The sequence below is a fragment of the Podarcis cretensis genome (assembly GCF_951804945.1).
Source record: "Podarcis cretensis genome assembly, chromosome: 2".
Lineage (NCBI taxonomy): Eukaryota > Metazoa > Chordata > Lepidosauria > Squamata > Lacertidae > Podarcis > Podarcis cretensis.
The window spans coordinates 48,925,784-48,938,381 of record NC_137171.1 but is presented as its reverse complement, the minus strand read 5'-3'; the positions used below and the strand labels follow the sequence as shown (position 1 = coordinate 48,938,381).

The 12,598-nt window shown below is 39.0% G+C and overlaps 1 protein-coding gene across 2 annotated transcripts in view; it reads left to right on the top strand.

Moving 5' to 3' along the window:
* Positions 1 to 12,598, top strand: part of SLIT3 (slit guidance ligand 3) — a 413,892-nt gene that overhangs the window by 322,137 nt on the left and 79,157 nt on the right. For both annotated transcript variants that reach the window (XM_079964761.1, XM_079964760.1), the window contains exons 17-20: positions 299 to 442; positions 3,001 to 3,144; positions 7,541 to 7,704; positions 10,513 to 10,645. In XM_079964761.1, coding sequence (XP_079820887.1) covers positions 299 to 442; positions 3,001 to 3,144; positions 7,541 to 7,704; positions 10,513 to 10,645 — 585 coding nt within the window. The remainder of the gene's footprint in view (positions 1 to 298; positions 443 to 3,000; positions 3,145 to 7,540; positions 7,705 to 10,512; positions 10,646 to 12,598) is intronic.

Here is a 12,598-nt window from a genome sequence, read left to right as displayed (position 1 = left end):
CCAGTTGGTGATGCCCTGTAATTAAAGGCAGATATGCTGGTAAACATATCCAGGAACTGTGTGCTAGTCCCTTGATTTCATGTCATGCATACCTTTGAAATAATGGGAGGTGTGATAAAAGTTGAAAATGAGGGCAGCTTTGACAGCAGGAAATACCTCGACTTCTATCCTTTTAATATATGTTATACCGATTGTTTTCTCCTTTCACTGTCCCGTACAAGCATGTCTGTATTTGTATTATAGAAAGCATGTAGCCTTCTTAAATAATATTGCCTATCTAATTTGTTTCCACTTTCAGAAACCTGAGTAACAACAAGATCAAAGAGATTCGTGAAGGCACTTTTGATGGGGCAGCAGGGGTTCAGGAACTGATGTTGACAGGGAATCAGCTGGAATCTGTGCATGGGCGAATGTTTAGAGGTCTCACAGGGCTCAAGACGCTGTAAGTATAAAACGTTTTTTATTTTGGTGGGGAAAGCAATAGGCAATATTATTTAAGAGGAAAGAAACAACTGTTATCTATTGGCTGATTGATCACTTATACTGTGAATCACTGATGCAGTAAATCAGTGCTCCTGGTTTTGACAGCAGCCATTTTGGGAACATGACTTAATATTTAATACTTTGCATATGCATAGATCTGTGCTAAATCCCTAATCTAATCTGTTAGTAGCTCCTCTGTAATCTTTGGGTGGGTAATTTAAGTCTCTCTGACAGTACTGAATACAGTAGTACCTGGATTCTCAAATGTAATCCGTTCCAGAAGTCCGTTCAACTTCCGAAATGTTTGCAAACCTAGGCGTGGCTTCCGATTGGCGCAGGTGCCCCGGAAACAATAGCCGACAGCCACATCACACATTTGGCTTTCAAAAAAGTTTGAAAACTGGAACACTTACTTCTGGGTTTTTGGCGTTCAGGAGCCGATTTGTTCATCAAACAACTAAGCCATTTGAGAACCAGGGTTGCACTGTAGCTGTCTAACAAACCTGTGCTACTTGTCTTAATAATTCCTTGCCCTATAAGAACAAGACATTTCTAATGTTCTAGAGCAAGCATTCCATTTCCTAGTGTCAAAGGGCAGTTATCTTGTTTTGAAGACCTATCACAATGTAAGGGTTGGTGCATATACCACATTTTCCCAGCACTGAAACTGCTCAGAAATCCTTTTCTACTTTGAGCTGCATTTTTCCCCTTCAGCTAGCTGTTGCTGTTTGGTTTGCTGTATGGAATGTGGTTGTAGAAGCATCATAGCCCCCTAATGAATAATGATAAACAACAGTGTTCCGAACTATCTTTTTAGATAAATATTGTTTTTAAAACTACATTAGAGGCAGAATGTATATACTATTGTTGTATGTCCTGTGTACCATTGCAATGAAACATCTAATTCCTCTAGATCAGAAACAAGTTCAGAATTTGTCTGTAAATCTAAATCGCACAGAGGTGAACCACTACCTGGCTATGTAAAACTCCTCTGTAGTTTCAGATATTTCACTGTATTTCACTTGATGAACACACTGGACCTACAGGCATTGCCATTTTTTTTTATTCACTTATGTTAACTATTTATAGGCTGCTGTATAACAGAAGTCTGAGAACTATTTTTAAACTGTATTAATAATGATTATTTGTTTGAACTGAAGCTATATTTCTGAGTGGGCAGACTTTGGCTCCTTTAAGGCCTTAATGTGTGCTCTCCAGCTTCCCAGTCCCAGTGCCTCAGAGACAAGGCCTTCTTTTGCATCTCTGACACTGGGCTTTAACAGGGGCTGCAGTTGACTTTTGTCTTTATAACACCAAATATATAATTTGGCCATGTGTGTACAGAAGCACTCTTCACTAATAGTGGTGGGCAGCTCCCCTTTGAAAATATAACAAAAATTCTGAACTTCATTAGAAAAGCTCATAAAAATCAAACACCAGGGGATCACTCCCATTTCTTTCCTTAATCCCCATAACAACCTGCAGCCCCCTAGAAAATAACTGTCACAACTTCCCTTCCCTACTGAATTTCTTCCCTTCCTGCTGCACTGCTGAAGTGAACTAAGGAGTGGGAGAGTAGGAGAGAAGTCTTCCTTGCCTACTCTAACGCCCATAGGAGCCAACTCCAGGGAACCGTGGGTGTCAGGGAAGAGTTAGAGTTAGAAGTTTCCAGTTTCTCAGAGGGAGAAAGCTTTCCCCAAGGGGAGGGAGGAGAGCAGTGAATCTAATAGAAGAGAGCAACAGGAACAACAGGGAAGGACAGGATGTTCACAGGAAAGGCAAGGGTTAAGTTCTAGTTCAGATTCGGAGGAGGGGAGATACAAGCCCGCTCTAGTGAGGAGGTTAGAAAAAAGAGCGGGAAAGCGAAAGGAACGGCGCGTTCGCCATTTTGAGAGTGGCTGGTCACGGAGAAGCAGAGCTCAGAAGGTATCTAAAATAAGTGACTCTGAGGAATAATAGTTAAAGATAAAAACCATTCATAAGATGGTTTGTTAATACGCAATAAAAAGTTATAAAAGAACAAGAAGCGTTTGTGTGGTGATCTGAAGAGGACAACGACCAGTCCTGACAGTGGGTGCTTGGGCACCCACAATGATATAATTGGATTGTCAGAGAGAGTTAGAAAGAGACAAATTCTTATCTGTTTTAGTTTTGAATCTGAGCCAGAGAAGAAGTAGGGGTTTTAGTGATTATTTTATGTTTGAGATAACTGGATTATGTACAAATTTCAGTAATTTTTGAAACATTTGAAACATAGGAAAATGCCTAACACCAAGTCAGAACATTGGTCCATCTAGCTCAGTACTGTCTACATTGACTGGCAGCTGCTTTCTAGGGTTTAAGACAGTCTGTCTAGCTCTGTTTGGAGATGCCAGGCAAAGCATTGCTTTACTACTGAGCTACTAATATTTATCTAGCACATTATGCCTTTTGATTGCCTCGCCTACACATATGGTGTCTCTTTCAACTGCCCTCTTTCAATAAAGGAATTCTAATTCTAGGTTTAAATCATTTCAGGATGCTCAGAAGCAACATAATCAGTTGTGTGAACAATGATACATTCACAGGATTGAGCTCAGTAAGATTACTTTCTCTGTATGACAATCGCATCACTACAATCACTCCTGGAGCTTTCAATACACTTGTTTCTTTATCTACAATGTAAGTATTACTTTTTTGTCACTTTAAGTGTTGGATTTGGCTTATAAAACTAATTTAATCACATGAAAGCAAGAAAGATCAATATATTTTATTTTTAAAATTATCCAACAGCTGTTCAAGTAGATTTATGGTTGTGGTTTATTATTACTATTACTATTACTATTACTATTACTATTACTACTACTACTACTACTACTACTATTACTTAGCATTTGTATACTGCATTAGAATGTTTCAGGACTTCAGTTACTTTATCTTTGTGGTCCTTAGAATAACTCTGTAGCTATTAGGAGGTCAGCATAATTGTTCCATGTTGCAGACAGGGGCCTAGGACCAAGAAGCATCAGCTTACTTAAGAGAGACAGGTTTTGAAATTTCTGGTTTACCACTTAGTTTCTTAACCAGTACACATGAGCTACTGTACTAGGTGCATAATCCTGAAATCCTGTACCTACTTACCAGAAACTAAGCCCCATTGAACTCAATGGGATTTACTTCTGAGGAGATATGTATAGCAATGCATTGTATATCTCAAAAATAAAAGTAAAGGCTCAAGCAATGACTTCATATCTGTTCTGGGACCAATTCTGATACATTCCTGTTGACCCTAAACAGGATATATAAATTGCAAAGGAGATTATTGCCGGCACTGAATGAATTCAGCATATGTTTATATGCTGGGGAGCAAGAATACTGCAGTGACAGATTCTTTTACAAGGCTAATCCCTTATAATAAGTTGTGCCAAAGATGATGATGATGAAATTTGTGTACCAACTTTCATCCAAATATCATTGGGTGTTTTGTAACATGGAACAAAGTGTTTCCTGCCAAACCTACGCATCAGTAACACTTGTATAACAAATGGTTCTCCTACTAGCATCATGTGAATTTAAATTTCATGACTTAGATCCTTCAGGCCTCTCACTAATCTCTCTTCCACAAATCTTACAAGTTTTGTTCTGGTTTGCTTTTTCTGCATCCATTAAGGCCCTTTGAAGTGTTCTATTTGTATGCCTCATCATTCTTTACTTTAATTGCCACTTAAGAATGCTCACATTTCTTTCCAGTTTTTAACTTGGCAGAACATCAGTTTTATTTATTTTTCGCCTCACAGTACTTTTTAAGAATCACAGCACAATCCTAACCATGTCTACTCAGAAGTAGGTCCCTATTGAATTCAAATGGGCTTATTCCCAGGTAAGCAGGGCTAGGATTCCAGCCTTACGCTTCTCATTTTGGCTATATACAGAGTCATCATTAACAAGGTGAATTAAATGCTTACTTCAGGCATGAGGTTAGAGTAGTTAGATACAGTTGGTTCATTTCTGAGGTACTCATGCCATTTTGTTCATACCAAGCCATCTGCAACCATATTTATGCATAGTTTGTGTGTCATGTGAATTAAAAGGGCACATTACTCACTTTAAAGTGTAGCTTGGACATTGCTCCATATTTGAATCATAAATAGCTTATTTTTCTTAAGTTCATTGGGTGATACACAGCATAGCTGAAGCAAGCATCTGATCGTGAGGCTTCTTCAACCTCTCCTCCCACTGCAGCCTCATGTGCCCCCAAAATCTGCTCCAGAGGGTTGACCTTCAGCAAAGCAGAATTTTGGGGCTCATGGGAACTAGAGCAGGAAGAAGAAACACTGAAAGCCCCATTGAGAAACCAGGTTTCATTGCACTGTTAGGTTGGCATCACTGAATCTAATTCTGCTCTAACCCACTGAGTTTTGCCTAAAAATATGGCTAAGTGAGTACCACTTTTTTCCAGAATGGTATGCAGCCTGGATTTCAATAGTTAACTTGTGTTTTTCTTATGTAAGCCATAATAAAATGAAATATTAATCAACTTTCCAGAAGCCTCACTGCCCTACCTCTGTGTGAGTGACTCTGTGACTTTCATGAGAGAAAAATATGATTATCCAATTGTGTAACCTTTTAACTGTCACTGTTTGCAAATTGTAAGTCCGTTCTCTAATATCACAGTCAATGCCTTAATAATGCTGCACATTATTGTCCCTTTGATGATTTTCAGTTGTTTTCATTGAAAATAATTTTAAACAGTGAAGCTCTTTTACTGTCCAATACTTTCAGTGACATTGGCCATCATTATCCTGTTATAGACATCCAAATTGTGCTGTGAAAAGGAGTTTAGCTTTGCCAAGATATTAGTAAATCCAGTAATCAATTTATCTAATAAGCTTACATTAATCGGGGAAAGGTACACTGTAACATTAAAGTTGCAAAAGGCATTATCCATGTAACCTTAAATGGATACATTTTCCCAAAGGGTTAATTTGTGCTACTAATTTATACTACCCAAGATTTTGCAGTCAGTCAAGCTGTATTTTATGCAACTCAGTTACTAGTTCTACTTATATCTTTAATTGATTTATGACCTATTGGAGCTAGTGGGACTAAATTCAAATATATCAGTTTAATAGTAAAGTTGATAGTAAAGTATCATTTAAAGACTACTTCACACATTCCAACGTAACTGGCACACCTCTAACTGTAGCAAGCATGTTTTGTAAACCAACTTCGACACTTTTTAATGCAAGTATGATACGGAAATATTTCAAAATAAATACTTGCTGTATTCATAAATGGCTTGTAACTGGAAAGAACTATTGGCCTACCGTAGTTCACAAAACAAGTTAAGCCAAAATGTAGCTTACCTAGACTGTGTAAATGTGTGGGCTCTTGGAAGGGTCCTGTTTACTCCTTTGTGTGCTGAGCAAAGCCAATATTTACCTTAGCAAGTTGTCCAAACCCAGGCTCTCTCCTTGCTAAGCACAAGCTATGACCAAAGTTTGGCTTAGCCCAATGCAACACAGAAATAAAAATTAACCAGGGGAGAGCAAAGTGTCTGTGAATGCCTCTCTAGGAGCCTGCATGTTTGCATGTTCCCTGTAAACCACAGTTTGGCTTTCATGTTGTTCAAAGACATCCATTGTAGCCTAGTACAGGGGTAGTCAACCTTTTTATCTACCGCCCACTAATGCATCTTTCTTGATGGTAAAATTCCTTTACTGCCCACCAGTGCTCGATGGAAGGAGGATTCAGCTTGTGCCATAAAACCCCCTACCGCCAACCTAGAATCCTGAAACGCCCACTAGTGGGCGGTAGGAACCAGGTTGACAACCCCTGACCTAGTAGTATAAGAAAGGGTCTTGAATGTTCAAAATCATTTTTTCTCAGCTTAACTTGATGGGATAATAATAATAGTTATTATTTATTGTACCCTGGCTATCTGACTGCATTGCCACAGCCACTCTTGGTGGCTTCCAACATAATATACAGAAAACAACAACAACCCAACAGAACATCACACATAAAAGTGGCCCAGTATAGGGATTTGAAATCCAGGGACCAGGTTGACATTTATTTTTTAGTTGAGTCTGGCAGTCACATGCTCCCCCCCCCCCCCTGTGATGTATTTGAGCTTATCTTCACATAACTATTAGAATCCCAGGATCTTAGTATGGCTGTATGCTGATCCCTTCCTTCCCAACCATTGGCAATAAAAATGTCACTGAAGTTTTATGCATTAATGCATTGCATACTGCCGGGCTTGAACTCTAGTAGTGGAATTACACCTGTGAGGTTTTTGTTTTGTTTTTTTTAAAAATGTCTCTTACTCACTGCTCTTAACCTTACTTGATGGCACATTTCCGTTATGCTTTTGATATATGATGTGTACAACCAATTTTACTAATAAAAAACCCTGTGTTAGCCAAAAAGGATTTGGAAGACTTTTGTACACCATCAGTCAATATATTTCTTAACATGATTTGTTAGCTTGAATTCCTGTTAGCGTATAACAGCTGGATTGAAACTATATTGAAGTATTCTTTAACACACATATTAAAGGTTACCTGTATTTTATCACCATGAGGCAAATAGAAGCTTTGGGGGTGATTTAAAGTGGGAAAATACATAGGAAAGGGTTGAATGTCTCCTTTTCCCAGCAGTACAGTACTGATCCAGTACTGTAGCTGTTGTTTTTTTAGATTAATTAAAAACAAATTGATAAGAGATCGTGTTCACAGATCTTCTATGTCATTTTTAGTTTGGCCTTTAGTACAAGCCAGGTAAGTGGCATGTTGAAACATATTACAGATTGACTACTTTCCTGCAGGTTGTGATTTGTCAGTGTCTGATCAGGAGAACAGTGGTAGAGCATAGACAAAAGCGCATTGAGTGATGAACAGTTGCTTCCTGCTCAAGTGTCTCATTTTTGAAAAGAAAATGCAGCCATTGGACATACAGCTTCCTTTGTAAGATAGTTAACAGACTTAATTTGCCTGACTGCCAATTTGCTTTTGAATTATCCATCCCTTGATTTCTGCAATGACTGTCACTACATTTTACCTCATTTCCCATCCAGTAATTTGCTGTCTAATCCATTTAACTGCAACTGCCACTTGGCATGGTTGGGGAAATGGTTAAGGAAGAGGAGGATCGTCAGTGGAAATCCACGTTGCCAGAAACCATTTTTCTTGAAGGAAATTCCAATTCAGGATGTGGCTACACAGGACTTTACATGTGACGGTAAGAACAGTTTCTAGAAACAGAATAACGAGGCCCTGGCGCAGTTTGTGGTGAAGTCTGTACTATTAACTATATCTTAAGTAGCTTGAAAGACCTGACCTATCAATAGGAGAACATTGCTATCTCAGTGCCTAATGCATCCAGAAATTTGGTTTTGGCAATATAATTCAAAATCCTTCCATCTTAGGCACATCATTTTTTCACATTAATAGATAAACATGCTCTTACCTCTCCCCTTCAAATGTATTGCTTGGTGGAATTTTTCTTGAACTTACATCCTCATATGGACTAGTTTTCCCCAGTCTATTTGATAGTAAAGGAAATAACTGCTTTTGAACTGGACACCTGTATGAATTTTAAGTAATGTTTCATGGCACTACATATCTGCACTTTAAAACTGAGCATCTAGAAATAATAATAATAATAATACACCCATCTGTCTGGGTTTCCCCAGCCACTCTGGGTGGCTTACAGCATATGTAAAACATAATAAAACATCAATCATTAAAAACTTCCCAATACAGAAATAACCAAAATAGAACTTCTAGGTTTTGGAACTCCTAATGTTCAAGTTGTGGGAGTTTTTTTTTGGGGGGGGGTGTTTTAAAAATGCTTAAAAATAAGACCAATTCTCATGAAGCTTAGTAAGGGTAAATTTAGATCCTGTTGCATAGGGGAGAGCCTTAGGGCCCTCCCAGTGGATTATCTGGAACCAACATTTACAACTCCTCATTTGTCTGCATTAATGTTACTTTATCAATGGAAATTATCTGTTTTACAGTCATAATGTAAGCTATTTCTTGTACCTGATCCTATCAAGTTTGAAATTCATGTTCAAATAGAAGGTACTTCTGTACTAGTAGTGTTGAGAGGACAGGAAAAATCTGATGAATTTGGTCTCCCATGTGCATGCCTAAAAGCAGTTAAAATCACCAGAGGCTATATTTTTTGTTACAATGTTCAGTACAACCTTGTTTGAATTACAGAACATTCCAATTTTTATAGGCCCAATTGAATATATATGCTACAAAATATCTCTAGACATGTGTTTGGATACCACAGTTTGTTTTTTCCCTGATGCTTTGTGAAGCCACATACTAGTTTGGGTAGAAGTCCATGCTTTAATGTTCTTAACTTCAAAGGCTTAATTTTGTAACACTAGCCTCCTGCTCTCTAGTTGTGAGGTTTAATCTGTTTTATAAACTCTGTTTTATAAACCCATGTTGGAAATACTAGATATTTTTATGCATGTGTAGATGGATCTCTAATTATTGTGGATGATTAGCTCATTTTGTTCCTTTATTTTTCATTGCACTTGTCAAAAACAAAAATCCTTATAATTTTTTTTAAAAGGAATGTGATATACTCAGAGTCTTCTCTTTAACAAATAAATATTATCCATACCAAGCTGCACATGATATTGTAAAGCACTTAGTTTTCACCAAAATAATATACAGGAAAGACAGTTATTTTAGATTGGTTCATAGCTGCATATTCATCAATATATTGTATCATCAAATAGTCCACCACAAATAGAATTTTCATGTTATCTTGTCGTCCAGTACCGGAGGAGGAAAAAACTTAAACATGTAGCAGAGTTTCTAAAAAAACAGACCAGAGGCAATTGTATTCCATTCAGCAGAGCTTTATTGGTACTGAAGGCAAATGAGCATAAATGGTCACAAATCCAGTACATTCAGGATTGGCACAGTCCATAAAAATCCAGTTGCAGCAAAAAACAATAAAACTTACAGACTTATAAGACTAAACCCTGTCACTACAGCATACAAATATAGAACACTAAAACAGACAGAAAACAGAAAGTGAGTGAGACCCAGACTCCTCCTGATCTTAATATTATTGTCAACTTGACCTTGACAGAAAGGATAACAAAACCAGTTTAAACCAGCTGTATGCAGCTTCCCAGAAAAATAGCCCAAACATCAGAAACCTTCTTCCTGTTTCTCTCACATAGAAATAAACCTTCTTTCACAAAGAGAAAAAACCTTCTAGAACCCTTTTGAACTAATTGGAATAGGAAAGTTCTCTACACATCAGATCAATACTTTCTGTACTAAGAAATGAAAACTGACATATCTCACATCACATTAAATGCTTTTTTCAAAGTCACACATTTAGCTGCCAATCATGAAGAATACAGTAATTAAATAGACAAATAGAGTGACAAAAATGTGTGTGTGAACCAGGCCTCAGCAATGTAACTAAGGGTGAATCCAACTTGTGCCCTTATAGGCACAGAAGGACTTTTGATCCAGCATAGGCATCTGCTTATGGAAGAAGAAAGATAGAAAACTGCACTTGGCATGAAATGTTGCCTGAGCAAGCTTGCATTTATTCCCCATATAGTGTTCAGAAGACACTTAAAATTTTACTCAGTTATTTATGATTACTAGCGAGATATCCAGGAACATCTTAGCCATAGAGGCTAGTGGTGCAGGGCGCCACGGCACCAAGTTCTGGAGGGCACCAGGGAAGAGGCGGAGGCTGGATGTGGCACCTCCTGGCAGCAGCTTGCCGCCCTTGCCCACCTCTGCCATGCCATGCCACGCCCGGAGCCTCCTCCCTGCTGGAGAAGCCGCCTTCTAGTTGCTGCCCACCCGGAGGGAAACGTGGGGGTGGGGGGCTCCAGGGGGATCCTTGCACCATGGTGCCAGATATGCTTAAGACGGCCCTGTAGATATCACAGTTTTATAAGAGGTGAGCTGTTATTTTAGAAGTGAATGATCTCAGGTTCCTGTCATCTCTTTCTGACCTTACCTTTTTGCACTTTTCTCTCTCTCTTCATAGGTAATACTGAAAGCAGCTGTCATTTTTCTCCCCGTTGTCCAGAACAATGCACTTGTGTGGATTCAGTAGTTCGCTGCAGTAACAAAGGGTTGCGTTTCCTGCCTAAAGGTGTCCCCAAAGATGTGACAGAACTGTAAGCCATATTTTCAAGAATTTCATGAACAAAAAAGAGTTGGCAATATAAATTAAATTGCTTGGGATGGGCAGCCTTCAGAAGGGCAGTTTTTTAAAAGACTAAAACACTGAGGCCCACCAACCAGCGCCAGATTCAAAATGGTGGCTCAGAGTATGGGTATAAATTTCAATATGAGCTACTGAAGTTCAAGTATTTGGATAGAAAATTATCAAAGTTTGGGATTGGGACTGTTGTTTTGCCTTTCAGTCTCCCAAGTTCTTTATAGCATAGTTTTGCATTTTATTTTAAGTGTGGTGGTTACAGATTTTTTTTTAATGCCTCATTAGGAATGAAAGACATCTAGAATGGTGTAATTTTAACAGCTAGGTCTTTTGCTACCTTCTTGTTTTTTCTGAGTATATCAGGTGAAATTAACAAGTTAAATATTGAACGTTCTGTGCCGCTTTTTCAGCAGGAAGGTAACATGTTCACAATTGCCCACTTGAATGAGCTATTGAAAATGTATTCCCAACATAATCATTTGTAGGCTAATTATCCCTGCTGGTTGACATTTTTTAAAAAAGAAGAAGAAGAGGAGAAACATTTGAAAGTAAAATGGGATTATTTACTCTGATGCTAATAAAATGGCTAAAATAACAGGCAATTAGATTAAATTATAAAGTAGATTTGCAAGAGGTGAGGGCAGCTTCTTGTTTGTATCTCATTTTAGAATGTGGTTTTCTGTGGAAAGGCACTAAAAAGGGGAAATTGGCAGCCAAGTGGTAGACGTTTTCCCTGTTAGTTTCTCCATGTGAACATGTTTAGAATTCAAAATTGCTTGAAATGTGTGATTTATTGGTTCTGTGGTATGTGAGGTGAGTTAGTGTCTGCCTAATATACCACTGAAATGTGAGGAATACCTTTTCAACATGTGAACTGCATGAAGTGTCATCTTCACTGCATTGGTGGAAGGCAGAAAATATCAGAGACTCTGTTGTTTTACTCCTAAGGCTGCCAAGACTATCATAGATCACATGGGTGCAACTCAGTTTCAGATTTATGTATAGGTTAAGTAGGCTGAAGCATAGGGCCTCTAAATCTAGAGGGCCTCACCAGCCTGCCCACTCCCCAGTGCCGCAGTTTCCCCTCTCCCAAAATTTCAAACCCAAGACTTCATGCAAGGGCAGGGCAACTCAGGCCCAGCAACTATGAGACTCAGGGCTAGCCAGTGGGGCCCAATTTGAAGAAGTGGGGCCCAACTTTAGTTGTTTTTTTGTGTGGAGCCCCAGTTCACAGCCAAAGTCTGCAAAATCTTATAGATACAAATAAAATCCATATAGATTGCCCTGGTGCAGGGGCCCCCTTAGGAGCAGCATGTGGGGCCCAATTTGGCCCAATTGCTCCAATTGCCTTAAGGCCAGCCCTGATGAGACTGTGCAGCCCTGATGAGAAGGTGCAGAGCTTGTCAGTCCAAGCTCTGCACCTTCTAGGTCACTGGTGTCACTATTCAGAGTACAGACTCAATGACTTGTTATGGAAATGAAGGGAGGCCCACTTATTGGAAATCAGTTTTGTCACCTCTCACCCCCCCCCAAACCCTGAGACAATGAGCCCAGCCAACTTTTATTCACAGTGGCATAAGCACTACATTACAGCATGGCCATAAACCTGTATATTCAACCACTGAAATATACACTCAATATTTAGCAGTGGAGATTTATGTTACTGCTTTATGAATGAACACTGTGTTTTATGAATGGACTGTATTTTGTGAATTACCTAAGAGCCACCAATAGGGAGCTCTAGAATCTGACCGCTAACCAATTGGGTACTACCAAACAGCAACCCCGATTGCTGAAAGCAGGTAACCAGCGGGGAACACTTCAGCTCAGCCTTTGCACTGTTGACTGAACACCCCCTGCTGTGCAGATAATGGAGAAAGCTAAATTGTATCCCTTCTGGCATCCTGGC